This window comes from Leptidea sinapis, chromosome 19, assembly GCF_905404315.1.
Source record: "Leptidea sinapis chromosome 19, ilLepSina1.1, whole genome shotgun sequence".
Classification (NCBI taxonomy): Eukaryota; Metazoa; Arthropoda; class Insecta; order Lepidoptera; family Pieridae; genus Leptidea; species Leptidea sinapis.
In genome coordinates, this window is record NC_066283.1 from 1,471,981 (window position 1) to 1,499,228 (window position 27,248).

General features: G+C 34.2%; 1 protein-coding gene across 4 annotated transcripts in view; it reads right to left on the reverse strand.

Moving 5' to 3' along the window:
- Window positions 1-23,007, reverse strand: part of LOC126969893 (sodium- and chloride-dependent transporter XTRP3A) — a 54,212-nt gene extending 31,205 nt beyond the window's left edge. For 3 of the 4 annotated variants that reach the window (XM_050815507.1, XM_050815510.1, XM_050815509.1), the window contains exons 1-2: window positions 22,495-22,651; window positions 1,048-1,705 (exon numbers count right to left, since the gene is read on the reverse strand). In XM_050815507.1, coding sequence (XP_050671464.1) covers window positions 1,048-1,306 — 259 coding nt within the window. In that variant the 5' untranslated portion in view covers window positions 1,307-1,705; window positions 22,495-22,651. Of the gene's footprint in view, window positions 1-1,047; window positions 1,706-22,494; window positions 22,652-22,916 lie in introns of those variants that run through there. The other variant, XM_050815508.1, reaches the window with a different exon arrangement.
- Between the last annotated feature and the right edge of the window lie 4,241 nt (window positions 23,008-27,248).

A 27,248-nucleotide genomic window follows, 5' to 3' on the forward strand; every position in this document is an offset into this window, starting at 1 on the left:
GGGCAGGTTACCATCAGCTGAACGTCCTGCTCGTCTCGTCCCTTATTGTCATAAAAAAAGTTAAAAATGACAAAAAATTTAAAAACATAATTTTATATTCAATGAATAAAAATTCTTTATTACACAATAATTTGTACATCTCATTCCGCGATCTCTTCCAGGTAACCTAAAGAATTTAATTAATATTTATATAATAGCTATACTACACATTTTCACCAGACGACTTGTTCTAAAAAATTGTTTTTTTACTAATTTTTTGAATGCATTGAGCGTCTCAGCTTTTCTTATATACATAGGTAGTGCATTCCACAGCCTGATAGCCTCGACCACAAATGAATTGGAAACTATTTTTCCAAAAATGTAACAATATTAAATTCGATTAGCTGCAGACCCCAGCTTGAGCTCATGAGAATCACTCAAATAAACAAATTTTAGGGAGTCTTTGGGTCGAAAATAATAAAGTACAGAAGAGAAAGAATAGAAGTGTTCCGGCGAAAAACTAATTGGGAGCCACTTGAGCCTTCTCCGAAATTCAAATACATCATCATTAATTGCGTAAACCAAATATGAACCTAATTGTAAAATTTTGAAGACACTCAAGTTTGTTGCTCGTAAGTAAGATTTAGATAACTAGTATATGTATAGTCAAGAGTAGGGAGTAGAAGAGATTGAGCCAGAAAAATTTTGGTGGAAATAGGTAAAAAATTACGAACCCTACGACTACTACTACTACCCTATAACTTAATATATATATAAATGACATTGTCAATTTGGGTGTTCCACGATAACATCTGATCAATATTTGTATTTCTAAGTTTTTTATCGACTTACTGAAGGGTACAATGACGTTATTTAGGCAAATTGGAGGAATATTTGGGAGTCCGCCATATTGGTTTGGAAGGACGTCACTTAGCTTATCCCGTATTATCGTTTAATAAATCAGCAAGGTTTGACCCATATCTATATAATAGTCGATCAATTATCGATAAAGCGATAGTCGAAAAATATTTATATATAAAAATGTAATAATATAATACAAAATATTACCTCCTCCATTTTGTTGACACAGATAAGGAAAGCGCCAAATGTTACCAAGTCCCACAGAGTATCCGATGATAGAGAGAAAGAACTGTAGCTTCCCTGACCAAGCAGCTCTGTCTTCATCTGCTTCTCTATGGATAGAATTTCTCGATCCTTGCAATACAATAGTCACTCCATGAGGTCTCTCGCTGCCATCAGCTCTAGTGTTTAAAGGGGCTAATTCATGCCCGTTTCGTGGACTCATTGGTTCAGCTTTAGCGGCCATTTTGTATTATTAATAGGAAAACGACTCTTGCTTGATTCGATTTAATATCAATTTCTTTTAAGTTCAACTTATTTTAAAGTTTATTTTAATTTTACGAGATTTTTGGAATGATAATCGTTACCTATAAATATGTTCATAATATTTTATATAACTTAAGTGATGTTTAGATAAGTATCGAATTGCGTCTTTCTTAATAAACTCAATCACTTTCACATAAGTACTATTTCTTTGCAGAAGTTTTTGCCTTAGCTTTAATGAATCTAGAACGTTCGTTATTTCACTGTGCATATGACTCGGTTAAAGGTATAAATATCTAAATAAACATATTATTTTTTTCGTATGATTCTAACACAATCTATAACTTATTTTGCACTTGATAACGAATTGGCTTCATCTTATCTGGAACATAAAAAAAGACGTGTGTAATTAAATACGACAATTAAACTGTATTTTAATAGGAGGGCAAACAAGATTTTAGTTGTATTAGGGCTATATTTCACCGAGACACCAGATTCATGACCCGTCCGAGCTGGTCGCGCTATAAAATGGGTTGAGGAACCAGACGGAAACCAGTTGAATAACTCCCTATAGAGCTGTATATATTTTGATGGTAGCGGCGACTTGTTGCGCTACCGTGGTGTCGTGATGAAATAAATAGCCCTTAGACCTAACTGTTTGTTCAGCAACGGTTTATACGGGCAGTACTATCATCACAGATATTATTAAAGTAGTGGTAGAACTAACTGTATGTTCAGTATACGGGCAGTACTATCATCACAGATATTATTAAAGTAGTGGTAGTACTAACTGTGTGTTCGAACGAACCCGTGCCTGTAGGGATACATCGGTGTACCGTAAGTCATCTCTGGCAACATACACTGGTTGAAAACCTTAAACGAACTAGTTAAATTCTAAACAATTGTTTTGATAGTAGTGTACAAATGATTTAAGTTTTCTTTAGTGTTAATTCCGCCAATATTTGTTTTTAAAACAATTCGACACGTGTTTCGCCTCTACACGAGGCATCCTCAGGACGTGTTGTCTCGCCAAAATCTGGCACGAGACTCTAATTAGCAATCGCAATCTGGGCGATTATTAACATTTTTGAAAAAAATGTTTTGATTCAATTACAGAAATATTTTGAATGGATTAACTTATTTCATACAAAACAATTTGGATTCACTAGCGGCAGGTCTATGACTGATACTGGTACACATTTACTAGCAAACATTAATTAAATGACTGGGAGGAGCCACATGACATTTGTGGTGTTTTTTGTGACTTATCTAAGGCTTTTGAGTCCGTGTAGCATCAAACATTACTCAGGAAACAATATAATAACGGAATCTGTAGTATCGCTCTGAATTCTATCACATACCTACCTTACCAATACCTTTGTGATAGAATTCAGAGAATTGATATCAATAGTAATGTTCGCTGATAGTTTAAAATTGTCTTACCAGCGTTACCAGGTGTAAGTGTCAGGTTTGTTTGAATCGTAGAGTAAAATTACGTCTCGTGCGAGATTCTAACGATCTTGAATATCCTTTTTTGTCGGTCTTGCTTAACGATTAGAGGAAAATATATTAAAACAAAATTGTAGGGACTTAACATCTCAGAATTTAAGACCAAGTTGGTGGATCTAGAGGAGTGGAGACGAGAGGAGTAAGCCGCGCAACTGTCAGGTTATTTCCACCAAAGCGGAGAGGAGATGTGAGCTGTGAGAGCTCGAAAACAGTCAAGTGATGACTACGAAAGGAAGACGTCATCACGCCCGCCTACACGCATGTCTGCTCTGTCGCGCCGTTTGATCGCTCGATGCGGCACAAAATTCTATAGAAAAATGACACATCTCCTCTCCTCTCCGCTTTGATGGATACGGGGCCAAAGGTTCAATCAAGAATCCTGAGATGCGCTCCGTGGATGAACATTGGTTAACGTCTCGCTAGTCTCGCTGCATTTTCTCTTTTTTTTTTAAATTTACATCTACATTGACTTTCAATTTGACTCCGGCTTAGCAAAAGTCAAATAGTTTTGGTAACACACATTAACCCTGCTCTTTTTGATGATAATATAAAAGGACAAACGAGTGAGACGTGGGGCACCAGATGGAGAAAGATAAAAATAATCCTACAGATTGATTGTACGTGGAGGAACGTTCATTGGAAACCAATATAGGTACGACTGTACAATCCATCAAACTTCTAAACAAGTGCAAGAAAGACAATACGCAAGAGACATCAAATATTACCACTTCATGAGAGTCGCAACGTAGCTGATATTAAGTATATTCAAATTGAAATGATATAAATCACTTAATAAACTTCAAAATCTTTCAAAAGTATATGCCTTATATCTGAGAAGAACGGGTGCAAGTAATCAGCGGGCTTCTTCTTTTTTTATATAATATTTTATAATTTAAATACCCTGAAAGCGGTCGCTCCATCCCCAATCTGTGGTACCAGTAAGAGGCTCCTTTGCACAGGATGCCGGCTAGATTATGGGTACCACAACTGCGCTTATTTTTTGTCATGAAGCAGTAATGTGTAAACATTACTGTGTGTCGGTCTGAAGGGCGCCATAGCTAGTGAAATTACTGGGCAAATGAAACTTAACATCTTATGTCTCAAGGTGACGAGCGCAATTGTAGTGCCGCCCACAATTTTTGGGATTTTCAAGAATCCTGAGCGGCACTGCATTGTAATTGAGCAGGGTGTAGCAATTACCATCAGCTGAACGTCCTTCTTGTCTCGTCCCTTATTTTCATTAAAAAAATCATTAAAAAAGTAATTTATATAAACTTTACTTACCTAAACTTCTTTAAACAGTTCTTTTGAATTTCGTAATACATTTGTTTTGAATATATTCTAGGATTATGTATGCACATACATCACTACACAAATTGTTTACTAACTCGACCTAACCAAGTAGTATTGTTTATTGTTTCAGTGTTCAGCATTATGATTATCACAGTTTCTATAAAATTTGTTAATGAACAAACATAATATTATTGCAACAATTAAAATGTTTATTTCTTTAGATTTCTAAAGATATATTATCTACAATTCCAATGTACGCGGAAGAAAGGTCCATTTATAAACCGCATCATGAAGGATTAAGGAACGGTACACATCCCTATTCATATTTATAATATAATCTCAGTGTTGTATTACATTTACACGAGCTCTTTTATACCATCTTACGAAATGGTGCACAGCTTAACATCTTGTAGAATATAACTTTGTTTATAATAAGATTACTTTCTATTTATAACTATTGATCGAGGCTTTGGCGCCATTCAATAAATAGAAGCGACAGTAATTAACATACTCATTTCGTTTAGATAATTTCGATTATTATCTTCGAAGTAGCTTCGAACAAATTTTTATAGTAATGCCTTAATTCTTTTTCTTATATTAGCTTACGCGACGCTTCGTCACGTTTCATTCCGTGTATACAAAATCTTCGTGAATTTTACACATATTTAGATAAACTTTCCCTATTATTCGCTCCGTACCAAAGGTGAAAATCTCATATGCATCCGTTTGGAACTTCTTGAATGACGATGGCATGACGATGGATGAATTGACGCGACGATTGCAAGGTAGATTGCAGCGTGCCCAGCTCCGCGAAACATAGCGGAGCGCGGTAAGTGCGGGGCAACATCTCTCTCCGCTCAGACACTCAAGCCCATTGACAGATACTGTACCCTTAAGGCGAAGAGTAAGCAGAAAACACGCAAACAAGGTGTTTTTAGACAAGTTTTGTGGTGAAAATATAGCATTTGGAGATATGAACACTACTTTATCCTGTTACACATACTCTTAAGTCTTAGTTGTAGGTTGCTAATGCTTTCTGTTAGTTAAACTTAACACTCCAGAGCTATTATGAATTACCAGTTTTGTTTGCAGTTAAACAAGTTTTTTCTCGGCATGATGCATTTGTTTAGTATACTGCTCTCATAAAAGTTGTTCTTATAGGTTTTACTTTTTTGTGTTGGTACATTTATTAAGATAGGTAATCAATAATGAGGATTGTAAGTAATTAAACTGTTTGCGCCTGTTAAAATGTTAAATGTTCGACGGCTTTGTTACATAGGAGCCGTGAACTCATATCGCTCAAGGTCACCGGCATTTAGTGTCGCCTTAACTTTTTATAGCCGACGCGACGCAGGAAGGCACATGGAAGGTAAAGATACCAACATTATTGACAAGCGTCCGTCAAAATTCAAGAAAAGTTTTCAAATGCAAAATTAAGTACAAGTGCTGACCTATCTGCTGCTATATAATATTTAAATATGCACAAAATAACGACGAAATCGTTGACACACTTTACGACAATGCCAGCGCTATCTAGTTGGAGCGCAGCGGAGACCAATCATTAATCTAAGGTTATCTCATTTGTTTATAGTGATATACTTACATATTTTGTTTAAAATTACTCGTGTGAGTCATATTTGACGTTTGAGCATTTTTGTACATACACATACATTACATAGATAGTTGTTATTTAGTATAATTATTGCAATTAAATAATTTGTGAAGCGATATAACTGTTGATCTTAGGTAATCAATACGTCTAGATAGAGTCTCTTGCTGTTAGACAACAGATAAAAACAGGCCAGGAATATTAGTTTAGTGTGCGTGACAAGCTACGTCTTCAGTCGCGATTTGTATGACACTTTGTGTTGCTTGTTTGTAGTTGTTGTTGAATTGCTCAAAATAGAGGTTAGTTCTAAACTCAATTTTTTCGAAGTTTTCACAGCTGTCATAGTCTATCTAGACGTATAAATAATCTAAACTGTTGATTTAAAGGGGACAAAGAGTTTATTCCCACTTCTTCTCAGCTTAGCCTTTTCCGAGTTGGTGCTAAATAGTAAAATGTATATAAACTTTTGAAATTTTGCGCTCACCACTAAAAATTTTGATTATATATAATATATTATACATGTTAACATGCTGTCTCTACTCCATTTCCTGTAATTCTACCAAAGGCGAAGGTTAATTATGGCACAGCTAACTAAAGCAATTAATTAATTTAACCTAGTTTGAGTCGAAGTAAGAAGACATTTTAATTGAAGAAATAAATTAGCTATGACTTGTTACAAGTTTGTTACCGTGTTTGCAATATATTATTTTCAATCAAACTTCTATTGTTTTTCAATCTGTGGGCCGCGACCCCTAGGGGGGTCGCGTAGCCTTACTTAAGAAGTCGCCGGTTGCAGGAAAAAGGCAAGGTAAAGCAAAGAACACAATTTTAGTGAAAACGATGGGCTTGTTTAATTTTTAAATATTTGTCAAATCATGGTATCTTTGAAATGTTAACAATCAAATCATTTTCTAATTGAAGTCTATTGCTCTTTTTTAGTTTTAATGTCAACCATAAAAGATAATGTCAGTTCACACAGGTATGAAGCTACAATAAACACTGATGAATTCGTTAACAGCGATTAAATAAAAAGCCTTAAGCTTGGTGGTCTACTGAAACGTGACATTGGCTGAAATATGGTGCCCCTTCCACAGAAGCCACTGTAGGAAGAATAGAATAGAGTAGAAAATCCATTAATTTAGTTCAATTTGTATTGGTTGATTTAATCAACGTAACTACCACGCGTATAATAAGAAAATAAAACTTTGTTCAATGTTGGCACCGATCAATACAGTAAACACTGATAAATTCATTAACACCGATCAAATAACACACTCTAAGCTTGATGATCTATAAAATCGGAACGGAAATATAAAAAAAAAACATAGGTGGTAATATGCCCAATAAGGATTACACATTTTAAACTACAATAGAAGGTTGGACTATTCCTGTTTTCCGTGTGTGTTGGAATCTTGAAATTGTAACTCCTTAATTTCCACTGTAATGTAGGTTCCACACGCTCAAGAAACGACGTTTGTATTAACTTATATAATATATACTTATTTGAAGGAGATTCGGAGATGGGCTTGGCGTCTTCTATGATTTATCCAAGGCTTTCGATTGTGTTGAACACGAAGCAAAAGACAGATCATTACAGACATCAAGACAGACAATTTCCCGATCACATAATTAGGAATAAATTTTTGGTCTGCAGCTGATTTCTTACTTATTTTTATATAGATTAACGTAAAGAGGGAGTTCCACAAGTTTCAGTTTTAGGACCCTTGTTATTTCTTATTCATATGAATTCTAATAATATAATACATTATAATTATTTTATCGACCTTCCTTGCCTCGCTATTTGTATCACTCACGTTTAAAATAAACCGTTATTCAAGTAATTTTGACGATGTACAGAATGGCCCTATTATAGTAATGCAGTGGTTTAAAAAATAACCTAAACAGTTTGTATTGTATTAAAACCAACAGTTTTTTTGTTAATCTATTAAAATAAACTTTTTCTATTTATTAAGGCAAACAGAAAGGAGATATCTACAACTAGTAGTCAAATATTATGAATTAGTAGTCATTATTATGAAACGTCTTGTACGGTGCCAGAAGAAGATAAAAATATGAAAAATCACCCTTAACAATTTTCTCAAAGTTTGCGTAAGTGATATGTGTGGATTGAAAATGCCGTGTTAAACGGCAGTAAAAGTTTAATCAATATGGGCCTTGATAGCTATCAACGCCATTAAAAAATTAACTCGATCACCCGTCCTAGACCCGCGACGATAATTAGCACGGGAATTAACCTCACTAACCTTACCTTAGCCCTGAATAATTTGTAAACGAGCAAATAAAGCTGTGATGACGTCATGAAAATGTTCTTTAGATACTATTTCTAGGACAGGATTACATAAAATGTAAAACAGATTTTGAGCTATATGTTCGCTATAAGTTATCGTTTTTAGTTTTTTGAAGTTGTACATCTTTTGGCGCGTTATGAAAAAATTATGAGAGTTAAATTTTAGTTGGAGTATTTTGGTTGAAGTTAGTTCCTAAAATTTTCTGACGTTTGCGTCATTCGTTAATTTTTTATTTTATCGTCCATTATTAGGAGAGGCAAAGGGCCCATACAGCCGTATTAATTATTTAATGCTTAAATATCGAAACCATCTTTGCAAGATTATACAATGTTCTTTCTAAAAAAGTAGAATAGCACAGCATAGCAGCAGAAGCATAAATAATATCTTATATCTTTAAACGAGCAATTCTTGTATATATATATATATATATATAATCTGAATCTCGGAAACGGCTCCAACGATTTTCATAAAATTAAGTATGCAGGGGATTTCGGGGGTGATAAATCGATCTAGCTAGGTTTCAATTTAAAAAAAATCGTTTTATCCATGTTTGAATGAGAAACAGCTACAATAACATTAGAATACAAAGGTAAATTTCGCCACTATATACAAGACTATTATAGCTCAGATGGGACATTGGGTGATCCGGAAAGCAGAAGACCCCGGTTCGAACACACACTTTTTTTTAAATAAATATTATAGCCAATTATATCTACGATTTTTTGTGTTAATGGCAAAGAGGATGTAAATACTACATAATAAGAGGCGGGACTGCCTATGTAAAATTTGACATTTAGTTTATGTAGCGTGCAGTCGTTTGACATAAGTTTGAAATAGTAATTTCAGTATGGCGATTGGCGACGAAATATAATCCGGCTAAGTTTGAAAGCGAACAGTAGCTTTAATACGTAGTGGTTTTCGGCTATCTCCGTATTTTACAAGATTATAGCCGTCATCTGTCAAACTATCAATCACTGCACGTTTCATACAATCGAGTGAATCTCTTTTTTCTTAGAGCTTCGCTAGGCTGCATAATGGCCGCGAATTACGTACGACGTGACGTAAGCTCAACGCCGCCGTCCCACAAATATCTCGCAACAACCCGTGCGACACGAGGCAGCACTCGACGCTTTGATGAATCTGTCAAGATTCTGTAGATCGATTTTGATGGAATAAACTGTAAATGTTAGTCAAAAGAACGGTTCATATTGATTAGTTATTCAACTTTGATTCCATTAAGTGGTTTCTGAGAAACAGACAATAGTTACAATAAATGTTTTCTTACGTTCTGTTACTAATTTCTCGCTTACTTTGCCTATAAATTTACCGACCAAATGATTTGCAAAAACTGTTTTTTGTAAGATTGATCTTAACATCTTCATAAGGATCTTCATGCAGTTCCAACACTTGCAATATGAATATACCTACTACCTAGCGTATAAAAAAAAGACAAAGGGTGCGAGAGAGAAGAACATCTGTAACGCACATATTATAATAAGATAGAAAAGGAAAGAGAACCTATTTATAGTGTAACCGATTTTGATTGACAAGTCGTAAGACACGGTCGACATTAGCTACTTTTTTTTTAAATTTATTAACGGCTTTGGACACAAGTCCTTTAAGCCAAACATGAAATAAATTTACTACTTAATATAGAAGTATGTATTATAAAGAATGTAGAATAAAGAATATAGTATAAAAGAATGTAGTATAAAGATGTAGAATATAAAGCACACATGTAGCCAACGTACACATTGACAGTTAAAATTTTTTTTGCACTCCACTGTACGTGCTTTCAGCCATAAAACAAATTATAATCATCATTGCAGGCTAGCAAAACTCGCTGTATACACAGAATATGTCTATGTCCGAGACGGTCAAGCGGCATATGCCAAGCATGGTGACCGTTTATTAATGCTTGCATGATGCTTATGCATATTTTACGTATTGTTTGCCCCGTGCTTGATGTGAATTTATATTTATTTATTTTATTTGTTAAAGGTACAAGTACAACAAGTATTAGGTAAGTGTAATTTATGTATTATAACATAGTATATATACAAATATACTGAGGAAGGATATCAAGATTTCTCGAATAAGTAATTTGAGCCACCATAAATTACTAAGAAGAGTGTTCTAGAGTACATTATATTGATCCACCGTCCCTAATATTGGGGCACGCATTTGTGTCAAGGACAACACGACGGGTCGGAAAGCCTTTGTTATTCCCCTATTTTATAAACTGGTTGGGAAAGTTTCCCGTGTTAAGAGTCTGAGAGAGAGATGTATTACTTGGTATCTTAAGCACTATAATACATAGATTTATTATGATAAATACAGCAGTATAATTGAGTGAAACACTGATTTTAGCAAATTTAGGTATTAGTTGTAAGAACCAACTTGGGTCGTAATTGGGTCATCTTTGGTTTTAGTACCTATCTACCTAAGCATAGCTTATAAAGCAGAATTTCTCTAGTCCTAGATGGCATGACAGGTATTATGTGATAGATTGAAGCTACAATACAAATATGAGTTGAAATGAAATGATTTTTTTTGCAAGAAACATTGTGCATAAGATGTTAACATAATATTCATGACATGCAAAATATGTTATAAAATTGTCTAGATACCAAAAAAAAGCTCCGCAAATCCAAGGGATCAATACGTTCCTGACAATACTTGACAGATCGAGCTGATGTTGAATATGGTGGTCATATACAAAATTACTCTTTGAGGTTTTAAGCTGGCACAGGATCAGATCATAGATGTGAGTTAATTTTGAGAGGTAAACAAAATGACCTATATTAGCTCGGCCTACGAATGTGATACGTGGGCTGTTAATGCGTCATTTATTAAGTGAATTATGTGTAAGTATGGAAAAATTGTATGAATAGAAATTTCTAACGCACTCTCCCTTTCTTATATTTCGAGGCAATTTCTTATTTTTTGTTGCAAAACGATACCAATTGTTTGCTTTTGTCTCGGTTCAATTAAGAGAGGTTTCGCACTATGATCAGAGTCCAATCCGTACCCGTTGAAAATACAGATCTGGAAATCTCGGACTAAATTCAGAAAGACTTCCAGAGCTAAAATGTATTTAAAATCATCTATTATGTATTACTTCGGACATGTCACGCGACGCGGAGAGTATGTCATAGAGAGACTTGTTGTTCAGGTAAGGGTCCACAATAACGCAGTAGGTCAAGAGGACGCTCCCCTATGCGCTGGACAGACCAGATCAAAGCTCTAACCAACACTCCTCTCAACACATGTGCCAGAGAAGCAACAGCCAGGGATAACTGGCGTAGAATCGTTCATCGTTCGACGTGACAACGACTGCTCTCTCAAGAGTAATCCGACAAAGAAGAAGAATGTATTACCCTTGTCAACAAATAAAGATCTTACTTACTTACCAAGTAATCCTAGGATATCTAATCCTCTCCTCCTCTCTCCTCTCTCTCAGATATTACTTAGGCACTAGTCCGATCTCTGATCCAAATCCAAGCAATTCAAGGGCCACTTTTTGGCATACATCATTTTACGCGGAGCCACAGCAGCATCTTTGATCATGATCCTTTTCAATTGGCGTCAACTTCTGGCAATGCTATTTAACAATCACCATGCAGTGTTACGTGCAATGTGCGATCGTTCATACAAATAATACCACGGCTACTTCGGTCCGTCAATAAACTTTTCCGGAATGGAGATTCAAAGTTGACTGAAAGAATTCAGTCAACTTTGAATATACTCGCGCTTCGCTGTAGCGGACGGACGTGTGTCGAGTGCTGTTAAAAATTAAGTTGCGTTTATTTTACTGTACCTACAATATTTCTACCAGCTGAGCGTATTACAATGCCGAATATACAACGCACACCCAACAAAGAGACAAACAAATGTTATGGGTCAGACTCAAGTATATCGGGAAAACAGGATAAGCAAGTTTCTATGGCTAAATGGGTAAATATGAGACAGCCAAAAAAGAAGCGAAGTAAGGAAGATACGGATTCAGACTCGAGTACCGTATCGGCCGATCCGATAAGGTATAAAAGCTGTCATCCAACCGATGCTCTGAGTGAAACTTTAAAAATGATCAAAGATGAAATGAAAAGCATGAACAGCATGTTGGCCTCAATGAAAGAAGAACAAGACACTCGTTTTTTAAGTCTACAGTCAGAAATGGCTGACATAAAAAGCCAAATAAGTGAATTTAAAAATACGAACGTCGAAATTGAAAAATCCTTGGAGTACCTGCATTCTAAAACTGAGGAGATGGAAACTTTCAATAAAAAATGTGCCGAAGTGACAAAAAAATGTGAGAGTAGAATGAAAGATATTATCCAAAAAATATTCACCTCGAGAAATGTAATAACGTGATGGAAGAACGGCTTGGAGCTCTTGAGCAAAAGGAACTAAAACTGAATTTAGAAATAGTGAATTTGAAAAAAATTAGTGATGAAAGTGTAATGCAGCAAACTATAAAAATTGCACAGAACCTGAAACTCGGCACAAGTGACATTGAAAATGCCTGGAGAGTGGGTGGCGAAAAAAACTTACGATCGAAAATAATAATTAGATTTAAAACAACAGCTGGCCGTAGTGAATGGTTAAAATGCCGTAAAACACCAATAACTATGCACACTTTGTACAACAATAATGACAACACACGAATCTATATTAATGAGCATCTGACATATCAAAAGCATCTTTTGTTTTATACCACGAAACAAAAACTTAAAGAAATTTACAAGTTTATATGGATTCAAGAAGGTCGTATATTGATAAGAAAAGATGTAAATGATAAGAAGATATTCCAAGTGCGTTGTGAAAGTGATATTAATACTTATTTGCTGGAAAACTCACAAAAGTAAGGTATTTATTTTTGTCCACGCATTTATCTAAAGTAGACAGTTATATTTATTCTATACCCTATAAAAGTAAAAGTAATTATTACAATGGATATTGAATTTAACGATTTTTATGTTTCAAACTATACAAAATTGCAAAATTGGCAAAAAAATATACAAAAAGCAAATTTGGCATTACATATTGTTCATATAAATGTGTGCTCCCTACGTAAACATTTCAACGAGCTATTAATGTTATTAAACCCTTGCCTATCTAGCCTAGACGTTATATGTTTATCGGAGGTAAATATTAGAAAAGACGAAACATGCATGTACAATATAGATGGTTATACTATGTATTCGAACACAAGACAGAATAGAAGAGGAGGGGGTATTGTCATGTATATAAAAAATAATATTCAATTTCTACCTGAAACCGTGCATTGTTCATCGTTTGAAACTATATACGGACAAATAACTATTAGCGAATCTTGTTATAATACAAAATTAATGGTCATATACAGACCACCGAACATGAACAAAAACAAATTCATTACGGAAATCAGAAGAACACTTCACCGTACTTCTACACTTAAAAATATTATTCTAGTTGGTGACTGCAATATTAACATCCTTCAAAGCGAGCTAAACTCGACCGCAAATGAATACTTAAACACATTATCGGAACTAGGCTTACAATGTGGCATACAAGATGTGACTCGAGAAGCTATTGTTGCGGGTCGCCGGCAGGCGTCCTGCCTCGACCACATATTTGTGCGGAATGCAACAGCCGCTTCACTGCACTCATATACTGTAATGAGTAAGGTGGCCGATCACTATTTAATTGGACTTATGATCGAAGTTCCGAAACAGGTTTTCAACACGACAGCTCCTTATCTTGTTTACAATAACAAAGAAATAGCACGCAAAATACAGGATGTTCAGTGGTTAGAACTGCTACAGTGTAATAATAGCACCGAAATATATCATAAAATAAGTGAAATCTTTTGTGAAATATATGACTCATCAAAAATGCATACCAACAATAGAAAAAAACGTGAAACTAAGGAATGGGTTACCAAGGAGCTGAAAAATATGATGGAATACAGAGATTTACTTTTTAGGCAATGGAAAGCTAAACCAGATAACAATCTACTTAGACTTAAGTATAATAAATATAGAAATAAATTACAGAAAGCCATAAATGTCGCTAAAAATAATCAAAGAAAAAAATCAATTGAATGCTGTAAGGGTGATATGCGTAAAATATGGAAAGAAATAAACAGCTGGCTAGGTAAGAACAATTTATCTGTAGATAGTGTAATAGAAAAATATATGGGTAAAAATGAAACACCCAAAACTATATGTAATAAATTCTGTGAGACTTTCACAAATGAAATAGATAAAATAAAACATAAATGTCAGCACAAGTTTTTAGACAGGCAAACATATATTAAGGAATCCAACATTAGTTTTAGATACCAAAAAGTGACTGCGTTTGTAGTAGAGAAAATTATTGATCAATTAGATTGCAATAAGGCGCCAGGCTCGGATGGTATAAGGGTTCGGGATATTAAATTAATTAAAAAAGACATATCTCAGGTTATAGCGCATTTTATCAATCTAAGCATTAAGAAAGGAATGTACCCAGAAGAGTTAAAACTGTCATTAATTAGACCAATTCACAAACAAGGACTACATACAGACTATACAAATTACAGACCCATTGCAATCCTAAACACAATAAATAAAATTACAGAAAAGGTCATTGTCGGCCAATTAGTAGCATTTCTGGAAAATAATAATATTATATCGAACATACAACATGGTTTCAGACCAAATAGAAGTACAACAACAGCGCTTACTTCTTTTACTAATGATGTTAATACTTATTTAAATGAAAAACAATTGGTGGTAGCTATTTTTATAGATTTTAAAAAGGCTTTTGACACGCTGGAGCACGACGCCTTATTGCAGTCTATGGATGAATGCGGTATACGAGGGCCTATTAAAATCTGGTTCCAAAACTATTTCAAAAACAGGCTACTTAAAGTAAATGTCCTTGGAGCAGAGAGTGATCCAGGTACAGTATTAAATGGTGTTCCAACTGGCTCCATATTTGGTCCGATAGGATATAGTATTCATGTGAACAGTATGAGCAAAGTTATAAAAAATTGTAAAGCATATATGTATGCTGATGACACATGTTTATTGTATAGTAGTAGAGACCCAAATCTTATTCAAATCATATTGCAACAAGATTTTAATAATATTAATAAATGGGCACATGACAATGGAATTATTATTAATATGGAAAAGACAAAATGTATGCCTATATTCTCACCATATAGTCAATATAAAGATATTAAAATTAAAATAATAGGACATAGTTACTCTTGCTTGCATAGTTCCTCACAAATATGTCAATGTAGTCAGTTGGAACAGGTAACGTCGTATAAATATCTAGGGCTCATTGTTGATAAAAATTTCTCATGGAATGCACATGTTAACTCAGTATGTTCGAAACTCCGCACAGTATTTGGTAAAATTTATCACTTAAAGTCATCGGTGGGTAAAAATATTTTGTACACCCTGTATCACTCTTTGGTCGAGGCAACAATTAGTTACGGATTGAGTAGCTATGGACTAACTTTTACTACGAATAAAAATAAAATCAAAACTTTGCAAATAAGAACATTAAAGCTCTTAGTGAACAGAAATGTAAAAAACAAACTTAACGGGAACTATGAACGCTTGTTTAAAATATGTAGTATTATTCCAATTGATAAAAAGGTAAAATTATTAACGTTAATCGAACAATATCGAGATATAAATAAATTTGTAGTACAGAGAGTGCATACCTACTCAACTCGGCTATCTAACAAAAACAAGCTAGTGGTACCTAAAATATGTAATTATTACGGTATGCGTAGCATGCAATGGGTAATACCTACATTAATAAATGAATTAACTACCCATATAGCGTCACAATTGTCGAATTGTAAAACAAAAAATCAGGTGAAAAACTTATTGCGAAAGTTCTACTTAGCACAATGTCCATAATAAATAGACTTAAGAAATACTGGTAGGGACTTTTAAATTGTCACACACAAAAACATAATATTGATTTGATAATTTGCGAAACACGAGAATTACTGCCGACAAACTGCTGCGCAGTTTGGCAGAATAATATGTATACATCGTTTTATAATGTTGTATCAGAAATAAATGGTTTATAGATGAAGGAAGCCGGATCTAGTGCGTAACCTAACATCGAAATAGTTCTGCAACTCCGGACCGTATTTTCACGGGTGCGGATCGGATTCGGATCGGACCTTGTGTGAAACCTCCCTAAGGCTGTATTTAGAGCTCGACCGAACGTCGGTCAAGCATAGCTATAACAATGAAAACATATTGTCGCGTTCAGTTCAGCGCTAATAAATTGCTACGCGCGTAGAGCTACGTATCTGTCAGATCTATCAGGTTATTCAAGGCATTGTTCCCGCGAACAGAACATGCGGATGTCCCATGACATCCCGTACCATGATAAGACTACGATTACATCATAACATACATTACATCATCATACATATCGCGGTAGAAATAATGATGTATATAATACGTAGACTAGCAGGAGGAATAAATAATTTTAAGGATTTTTGCTTTGTTATGCCAAATAAGTATATACTATTATATAGACAAACAAACCATGTGAGAGAGATAAACATCTCATCAAAATTTGTCACAAATCAGCCCGGTAAGTTGCACATGGGCATCGACGAGGCCCCTAAGCGGCTTTCGCGGTCAAAACGGTTGAGTGTCACGTTGTTATTTGTGTCCGCGATCCTTTTAAAAATGCCAGCGTATTGCGTGGTATATGGCTATTTGAACTCGGCTCCATCAAAAGTCATAATCGTGCCGTAGTCCCAGCGACGTACGAGTATATCTCTATATACGTCTCTCGCTTTCACCACACCACCAAGGCCTCCGACATTGTTCAGTACTTGGTGGAGAAGACAAGGTTTCGGTTGGGGGTCGAAAAGTTGGTGACGCGTTACGCTGTAGATTTTAACTCTTTTGTTGTTCGCGTCCCGACAGAACATATATCGACCTTCCTGGACGGGAATCTGTGGCCGAGGGGGGTCGTGTTCCGCAAGTATCGCGGACGTCGCCGACCGCCGGAAGTTACCGAACCTGCACCGCGAAAATGTGACGTAGATTTAAGTTATATAAATATGTATGTTAGATTATAAGGTATTTATTTTATGGGCCTTGTAGCCTGAAATAAAATGATTTATTATTGTTATTAAAACTCCAGTTTTCGTTTTTTATCTATAAAGTAGTATAGTATATAAGAATGATTTACTGTTATATTACTATTATAATTAGTAGGTATTCGAATTATAAGTCCTTGAGATCGATTATAATAAATTCGTGAACATAATTCACAATTTACACTAAGATTGCGGCTGCAATATTAACTATCAAGTTTTTTTTTATAAGTGTGGTTTAATTTTTTTCCAGGGTGCTGAAATAGATAGTGATGTCAGAATGTAAATCCAAGTTGGTAGTTACATGAAATTGACAAATTTTGCATCATGGGTGTCGTTTTCATAGTTTTTGAGGATGTTGAAACTGATAATGCTTTCAAAATGTAAATCCGAGTTGGAGCTACATGAAATTATCAACTTTTTATCATGGGTGTTGTTTTCATTATTGACACTCCCGAAAATCTCAAAAAAGTTACATCCGCCATCTTGGATCTTGAAATGGGTGTCATATTTGTCATTAACACTCCCGAAATTCTCGAAAATGACACCCAATTGATTTTATTGTTATAGTCACATCCGCCATGTTGGATCTCAAAATCGATGTCATATTCGTTAATGACACTCACGAAAACAATAATTGCCCCATCTAGACATGTTCGTGGTATGACTGCAGGAAAGAGTTTCTTAAGACTGTGGTACAAGTAAAACTTCAACGGACAAAGTTTAAGAACACATATTTCAATGTTTCCCGTCAATATTTCAACGAAAATTAAAAAAAAATCCAAATAAAATATTTCCAAGAAAAACATTCAATAAAATGTTTTTTTTTTTAATATTACATAACAGTCATCATGTAGACTATAATATTGCATTATACACTGTATAGATATCATACATATACACTATACATAAAAATCTTACGTTTTTACTTTTTTACGCTTCGCAACGCCCCATAAGCAACTTCGTTCTAAAACTCCTTTTTTAGAGTCGGTTAGAAAAATAATTTGACAACCCTATTGCTTCAATGAAGTGTACGCACATGTAGGTAAGTATTTTATCAACAAGGCTTAGTTTTCGTACTGATACATAATACATATGTCTACTGTAGCAGAGAGCTATTTGAAGTCTTATTGATTGCGTTTAAAACATGTATATAGCTACCACATAGTTTGTTTATTGTAACTGACCGTCCACTTTAATACCCTGTACTGGCAAACGTTTAACATTAGAGGTAGTTACCCTTTTATTCCTTTGTGAGGTCGAGGGCAACCAACACTAGGTTGAAAGGGTACTGACTTACTTTTGTGTGTGTGTGATACACCTCTAGATTCGAATACCCGTAAGAAATTACAGTTTTATTCACCCTTATTTAAAAAATAATTTCGCTAGTATTTCTGTTTGTGCAAATAAGAGAGAGAGAGAGAAATCGAGACAACGGCCTCTATCAGTGATATTTTGCATTAATTTAAAACATATGATGTCGTGATATATTTATGATATTAATAAGTTATAGAATGTAACGTGTAGTTATAGCTAGGTATTCAAATCCAAAATTAATTCGATATATGTACCTATATTATAATATTCACCATGGCACATTAGTAATCAGTATATACTTACTATATTTTTTGCAAATCATATTTTCTTTTGATTAACGCGGGTGTTACACATTTAAATAAAACACATTTAAAGGATTAAATCGCGTGTGTATCTGTGTATTTATATTAGATTTTTGCGTAAAAGTAACATTTTTATTATAATTTTAGTTAACCCGACGTTTCAAAACCTTTCTAGATTTCCTTTTCAAGGAGACTGCGAAGAGAAAACGAGATCTTTATCTTATTTTATTTAAATCATATCCAAATATTATAATCTATATATATAAAAATGAATTGCTGTTCGTTAGTCGCGCTAAAATTCCAGAACGGCTGGACCGATTTGGCTAATTTTGGTCTTGAATTATTTGTGGAAGTCCAGAGAAGGTTTAAAAGGAATAAATATGAAAATTTTCGGAATTAAATAAAAATAACAATTTTGTTGTTCCTTTCATGTGTCCCCCGTAGTTCAGAAACCAAGTTGAAAGAATAGTTTAAAATGAATAACTAATTAGAATCTTTGTATCTTTCTAACTTTCTCAGGAGGTAAAAAACAAACTTATTTTTAGCTACCTTACTTGGTAGATTAACTACAGTTGTTAACTATGATGGCAATACAACGTTTGCTGGGTCAGCTAGTTAGAATTAAAAATATTGCACGGCCGTACCATCTTTTCCTCGAAGCAGATATTGGCCATTTTGGACCCCTATATAACTTCATTGTGGATAACATTAGAAGCCTGACACATCAACTAAACAATCTAGTTTAATATAATATTAAGTATGTATTACTTGAGAGATACATTGTATTTTAATTTAAAAAAAAAATACATTGTGTCATGCGAGGGACAAGGGAATTTATTTATTTAAATTATAAAGTATTTTTAGAAATTTTAACAAAAAAAACAACCGCCTTCAAAAACACTATTCCAAAACATTAGATAAAATGTGCACTAAAAAGTATAAAAATAATTGCGTATTTTTATACAATCTAATTAATTAATCTAATTCTAGTTACGATTATTGTAATTTTTGGAATCGGTGTCCTTCCGCCGTAACCCGCTCTCGCCTCTCGCCTCCTCACGACTCAAGCACATCTCACCTATAACTATGTATGTAGTAACAAACCTATCTTGGATGACACCGACTCCAAAAATTACAATAATCGTAACTAGAATAAGATTAATTAATTAGATTGTATAAAAATATCAAATTACAATGGGACCACTCGGGAAGCACCAGCTCAAAATCGGTTCAACCAGTCGATAGTTTTGAGGTAACAAACATAAAAAAAACCGACGAATTGAGCACCTCCTCCTTTTTTTGAAGTCGGTTAAAAATTTATATGGTTAGCTAATTATGTAGTAACTAATTAAGACAGAACGACCCGTAGGAACTAAATAAATTGACCGACTTGGATTACATGGATCTCACAACTTTAACGGTAGAAGAACTGTAGAAGAAGTTATGTTTTTGATAGCATTGTCTCTTCCATAAACAAAATGGTACTGTGAGTCGTGGGCTATTTATAGTGATATATAGCGATGCTTATAAAGAATATTTATATATCTTAGTTTTTTTATTTAAAATAATTGAAGTAATGAGCAGAAAGCCTCTCAGCAATGCCTATTAAGAATGTTTGGGTTAAGAAGTATTTTTTTAATTTTTATATTTTAATTGAGTCAAGTATACCACATATTTAATAATTTATGTTGTAACTTTATGAAGTCTGAGAGACCGAGTTCTGTTTTGCCTTTTTTAGGTTAAATCGTGTTTTTTGGAAATTATATTGAGATATATTATATTACATACTGATGAAACATGAATTAGTGACCACCGCCGCCTACATACTCTTGCACCAGACCAGAGATGATAGCAAAACTCCATATGTGGCCGGACCTGCGCTTTGTAGACCGCTAGAATGTGGGCTGGCTTGAAGTATTGCCGTGCTCTATTAATGACGCCCAGCTTCTTCCAATTTGGTATTGCAATCCAGGTGACTGCGCCCAGTGAGGAACCTGGAGTTCCACTGGCATAAGCCCTCGGGATGCTTAAATGATGGAAGTTCTGAGAGCAACGCTTTGTGCCATACACGATCAAAGGCCTTCGCTATATCCAGGCTAATTGCCAGGCTTTCTCCCTTGCTTTCGATTGCCGCCGTCCATCTAAGTGTTAGATATACCAGAAGATCGCCGGCCGACCGACCATCGTACTGTCAGTCGTTGTGCAACTGTCGACCCTCTAGGTATATCATTTGGAGAGTGGGGAGGTAATAGTTGTAGGCCTGTAGTTTGCCGGATCCAAACTATGTCCCTTTTTGGTTCGGATGAACAAAGGCTGACTTCTATGACCAGGGATTACGCCTTTTGAGTATGAGTGCCGGAATACACCCTTACTGCACACATTCTAAGCACGAGTCCAACGAAAACAGAGCTCGCCGATCAGTTTTCTGTCTGACCCGTATTCAGGCATCGAGCTCACGAGAACACCGCGGGTGTTCGACGGTGTTTTTCCGTTGTCGTCAAGAGTGGAGTTGGAGGCAAAAAGAGTGCATAGAAGATCGGCTATTTTTATAAAGGGTCAAATATAGTAATATAGTAGGGTCAATATGAGTCCGAAAACACAAAAGTAGGTGGCGGGCGAGGATGAAACCGGGGTCAACAGTTCTACCTACTGCGCCATGGACACATAACTGCTAGGTGACCACCCCCGTCCCTCGCCCATCACTTTATTAATTCCTCCACAAATGCTGTTTATTTCGTCTATATTTTTATGGTCAACACAAAGCAGCACAATATTGTTAATAATGGGACCAATCTAGAAATTTCGCTCTTTCGTATTGCTTTCAAATGAAAAATCCTGAATCAAGAGATGAAAATACACACGGCCCAAGAAATCCTCCTAGTCCTCAGAGACCACAGTTAATAGGAGATAACAAAATTTTAGTAACAATCATTAAATAATAAATGGATTATTCACGGGATAGCATTTGTTATTCCACGTGGCGATATGAAGATCTGAATCCTATCATCCCTGACCCCTCCCCCCGCCACACCGACAGACAAATCAATACAACACAGAGGATAGAATATTACAAACATCAGACAGACTTTAAAATTACACAGATTATGTAATTTTATCCATTTTAAAACCAAAAGTAATCTTATAGAAATAATGATTGTATACAAAAATAGGTTTTGTATTCAGAAGAGGTTTTGTAAGTCGTAGTAATCTCCTATTTTAGAGGTTTAAAGTTATATAAATTAAATTGAACGAATTTGTATCGAGCCTAAACTTAAACTAAACTATACCAAATCAAAAAAAAAACATCAAATATACCATAAACTATACATAAACCTAAGCCTAAGAATGTATATAGTCATAACGAGTCTTATTTTATCATGATTTAAAATAATGAGACATTGAATAAGGTGTTAATTTTTATGAAGTAGTGTAATGAACTCATAAATACCTTTTTAAAAAATTTACAGTAATTAACTATGTAAAAAATTAATATTTTATTAAATTAATTTTTTCGCGTGCCATAAAATTCTTTCATAATGACATTGAAATGCATGTGTTGTTTCTTCAAAAAAAGTGTTTACCCAAATAGTTAACATAAGCCTAGTATACTAAAATATATTTTAAATAAATACTTATTTAATTTAAAAAATTGCACTTGAATGAGAATATAGGTAACTACTAAGAATCAAAATCACGTTAAATAATTATTTCGCCTACCTTCTCCGATATTCACAAATGAAATTCGTAGTTCGTTCTATTTAAACGCATATCACTGGCCATTCACAAATATTTAATTCGCGGGTAGAGATTTTGCGAAACTTCGATCGTGGGGAATGCCATCTGCATTGGGCGCCTCGTTTATACTGATGAGTTTTCTGCAGATGTAGGGATGTTACGCTATCGATAATTTTATCGATTGAAATAATTTGTACTTTCTGCATAAACATATTATGTACAAAAATAAGTACTAAAGTTATAAAACAATTACATAAATGAATGAAATTGTTATTTCAAGAGATACTTAGAGAACAATTAGACTGTATTAAAATATTCATATAATAAGCGATTCACGGATATCCAGGCCGAAATAATATTATTTAAATTCAAATTATTGTTAAAACTAATATAAATGAACTTACCTAATAAAATAATCTAACATGTTATAGCATTATTTTAGTTAACGTTATTCTCGGTAGTAAGTTTAAATATAAATAGATCTAGCAGAATGTTATGCCCTTGATATTAACTACAGCAGTTTCGTAAATATTTGAATTTATAGATAGTTTGCTTTCTTAATAAACTCATCAATTATACTCGTGTTGATAATCGTGGAATAATAAAGAGATAAGATAATTAAAAACTTTAAGAGTAATTGTAGATATGGTTTCACGGTGATTTGAAAAACTTATTTAAACTTTAATTAAATAACTCGATTGGTCCATAAATATGAGTCGGGTATAAGAGTACTACTAATATGTATTATGCTAATTTACAAAATAATGTAAAGGGTATTACTATCCAATCATTTTAAAATACTTGATATAATTTGCTAAGAGCAAATTTATTATATTGACGAATTATTGATTCGAATGCTATGATTAAAATGACTCCGTAAACGCAGGCACATCTCTTCTTAATAGCTATTTATTTTGTGTACGTATGTATGATTATCAAATCGATTATTCGATTAATTACGTTAAATTAGCAATAGTACCAACCTTAGTTGTTAATAAGCCATTGTTACTGAATAGTATTGTATTTGAAAATTAACACTGTTTATTTTATCAACATGCCGTAAGAATGCGTAAAGCAGACATTTTTGAGCTGTAGACCGATACAAAAGAATGATATTTTGCATTATTTTTAAAGTAATAAGCCCATAGTCATCATTATTAAGTCATAATAAAAATTGCATCTGTTGTGAAACGTGAAACTCTGTATATGAAATCATATTATTATAATTGCAGGTATAGCAGCAAATATGTACCTACATATACAAAGAATACATAAAGGTAATAGCAAAATACGTGTTTAATGAATTTTATTTATTGTAATATCGTACTCATTTAATGTAACCATGATATAATATTATGTAAATAGTATTTCATTAAATATATAGTATTATAATTAATCAGAGAAATATTAACAACACAAATACACACAACACGATAATGTGAATAAAAATATCAAGGGGTCTATAAGGGGTAGTTTTGGAACATCACTATTATAGTTGCGCCATGACCTAACCAACATTCACGCGTGCGCGAAAGTCTACCATTTTGAAAATGTTCGGTAATTTCCGGTAAACATCGTATATCCATAAGATAGAAAATATTGTGTATTTAAAAACGCAATATACTTAAGCAAAGTTATAGTAGAAATTGTTCATTTACTATTAATAAAATTATAATAATATGATTGCGTGACTTTTGATTTGCATGCAGAGAAGTAAGAGCCCTGAATGAATGAATTGAAAAGTGTAGTCCATGCTGTGTGGGCGACCCGACGGGCGTTTACGTCTAGGTATCAACGAGAGTGCTAGGTTGGCCTGTTATTGATTTTTACTATTACACAACATTATTGAAATCTTTCCTGTTTTAGATTGAACTTGTTTTAACGGGTTGCCGTTAAGCATTATCATTATATGCATTAAGTAGTTTTAATTTCAAATAATTTTAGGTACATAAATATAACCGTGTTCTTTTGTAACAAAATTTTATTTTTCTAATAACTAAAATCATAGGTCTCTGTAGGGCGGTAGGTACCTATTTAAAGGTGCGATCCAAACATAATATCACCTCAGCACGTTGCTTGCTTGATGACACCCGTCAAGTACGTCATTAATAATAATTATTTTTTTATGGAAGAGATGGACATTCGATCATACATACGGGTCACCTTATGTTTTGTGATCGCCGCAGCCTATATATACTCTTTGTAACACGATAATAAGATAGCGATAGTACATAAATTGACAATTTACATACCCTATACTACGATGTTAGACAATGTTATAATTATAACTTTAGACTTAAAAATAAAGCATTCATGATTCAGAAACAAACATTAATATTCATCATACAAATCTTTGCGCACACTGACTGGATTTGAACCTGGGACTTTTAGCTCGGTCTGTGGTAAGTAAACCACTGGCGTCCGTGGTCATCATAAGCTATATGCCATAGATCAACCCGCGGCCCGTAATATATAAGAAACCCTTTGAAAAATAGTGACACATACGAGTACATACAACCCAATTAACAGTTACGACAAACTACGGGCTTTTGCCTGATAAATCATTAGGACAAACAAGTATACTAATAAATTATTAATTAACGATCAATATTGCAATTGCATATCTATTGCATTTTATTCCGCACCAAGGCCTTATTCATAGAGAAATACAAAGTAAGATGGGGACAAAGGTCTGGATGCAAATCTATACAATGTAGTTCAAAATATATCTATTAATTTCTCATACTCGGAAAGTAATGTTGTTTTGATCTGATTATTGGGTGGAAAATGCTGCTTCATTCCGACATATATATTAGGCGGTTAACAGTAGCCACATTATTTTCGTTGACGGCAGTTGAAGGCCGTCCTTCTCGAAATTCGTCATGTAAAGAAACCCGACCTCTCTCAAACTCAGCAAATCATCGACTCACGGTGCTCAAGCAAGGTGCTTCTTTCCCAAAAGCATTTTGAAGACGAGCGGCACAGTCTTGCGGAGAGAGAACTTTTAAAATCATCGCTCTAAAATCTTTTCGACTTAATTCCATTTTCGTTGCGTACGTAGAACTTTAATGTGTGATAAAAACAATTGACAAATGATTTCCGGCCAATTGTTTTTTTTATAAATAAAAAGGTTGCAACGTTTCAAAAAATACTTATAACATTAGTTTTAGTTTAAAAAAGTTTAAAAACTTTTAGTGTGCCCCATGTATCGTACATTAAAATGTATTATTTAATAGTCTGAGGGCGGTCACTCCATTCCTAGTCTGTGGTATCATCTTTCTAATGTCTAGTAGTGTGTAAACATTTTTGTGTCGGTTTTGTGGTTCAGTTATGGGCGCCATAGTTTTATGTGAATTCACTTAGATAATGAAACTTAACATCTACTCTTACTTTTAGTGTAGTGGCGATGTAGTGGTAAATGGTAAAATGTATAACTTATGTATGTCTAGGTTTAGAAGTAACCTCTATTACACTTATATCCCTGATCTGTTTTTGTCGGTTGTCTAACAGCAAGAGACTGTAACGGCTGTTCCCAATATTCAGTCTATCTCCTACTTGAGATAAAAATCGTAAATATCGTTGACTTTTCTGTCCTAATAAACGTATCGACGGTATCTCACCTTATCCGTTACACGCTGTCTGTCAATGGGACAACGTATAGCTTGCCAGCGATAGAAGTTTGTATTGAAATTGCAATTCACGCGTCTCAATATAAGGCGATAAGAATGACTGACAGTGGAAGGTAGTAATAATTTATCTCTATCTGTAGATAGTATATTGGGAACAGCCGTAAATGGACGTATAAATTATCTAAGCATTTAACATCCATAAGTGTCATTTATTTAACCTAAATAATTTATATGATTTTTGTCTCAGAGTGACGAGCGCAATGATGCCGCTTATAATTTAGGATGGACACTACCCTTAACTTATAATTCAAATTCAAATTCAAAAACACTTTATTCATGTAGGTCACGGAAATGACACTTACAAATATCAAAAAAAAATTGTTTATTATTGAATTTACCGCTACTTCGTAAAGGGTTGAGCCAGTGAGGAGAAGTAGCAAGAAACTCATTACCACTCTTTTAAGTCAAGATGTACATTTTAATTGTATTACAAATCATTTCAATTACAATATATGCAAAGTGACGCAACAAAAATACTCAAATGTCTAAAACTGAAAGGCTTACACGCGTAAGTCAAAAAAAGAAAAAGAAGTAAATTAATACTTATATACACAAGAGTTATTGAGTATAGTAGACGCATCAATCCACACATACCGTAAATAAATAAAGGCATTATGTGAGCATTTCATAAAATAAAATATATAATAATTTTAACTTTAAAGGAAATAATAATAATAAAAACACATCAAGCAGACCTCCCAGTAAAAAGACCATTCAGCCACCACGAGTAGCACCCGTTCACGTGCATGATGCATGGATCAGCCATCGGTGCCCTTGAGCATATTTTAGGGAAGGGAACGACCCGCCCCACGTCGCCGCCACAAGCAGAGGCATTTAAGCGAGCATGACGATGCCTGTCACGAGAAATCTACCGAATAACAAAACAAAGTTCATCTACATATATTTTTGTAATAAAAAAAAAACAAATTTCCCAATGTGATGAACAGTCATCACTGCCCACAAGGTACTCATTAGACATTTAAACAATAGAAGTCCTTGCAAAGGTCGATCTTAAGTGGGATTAATTAACTTTGTAGACTATTTTTC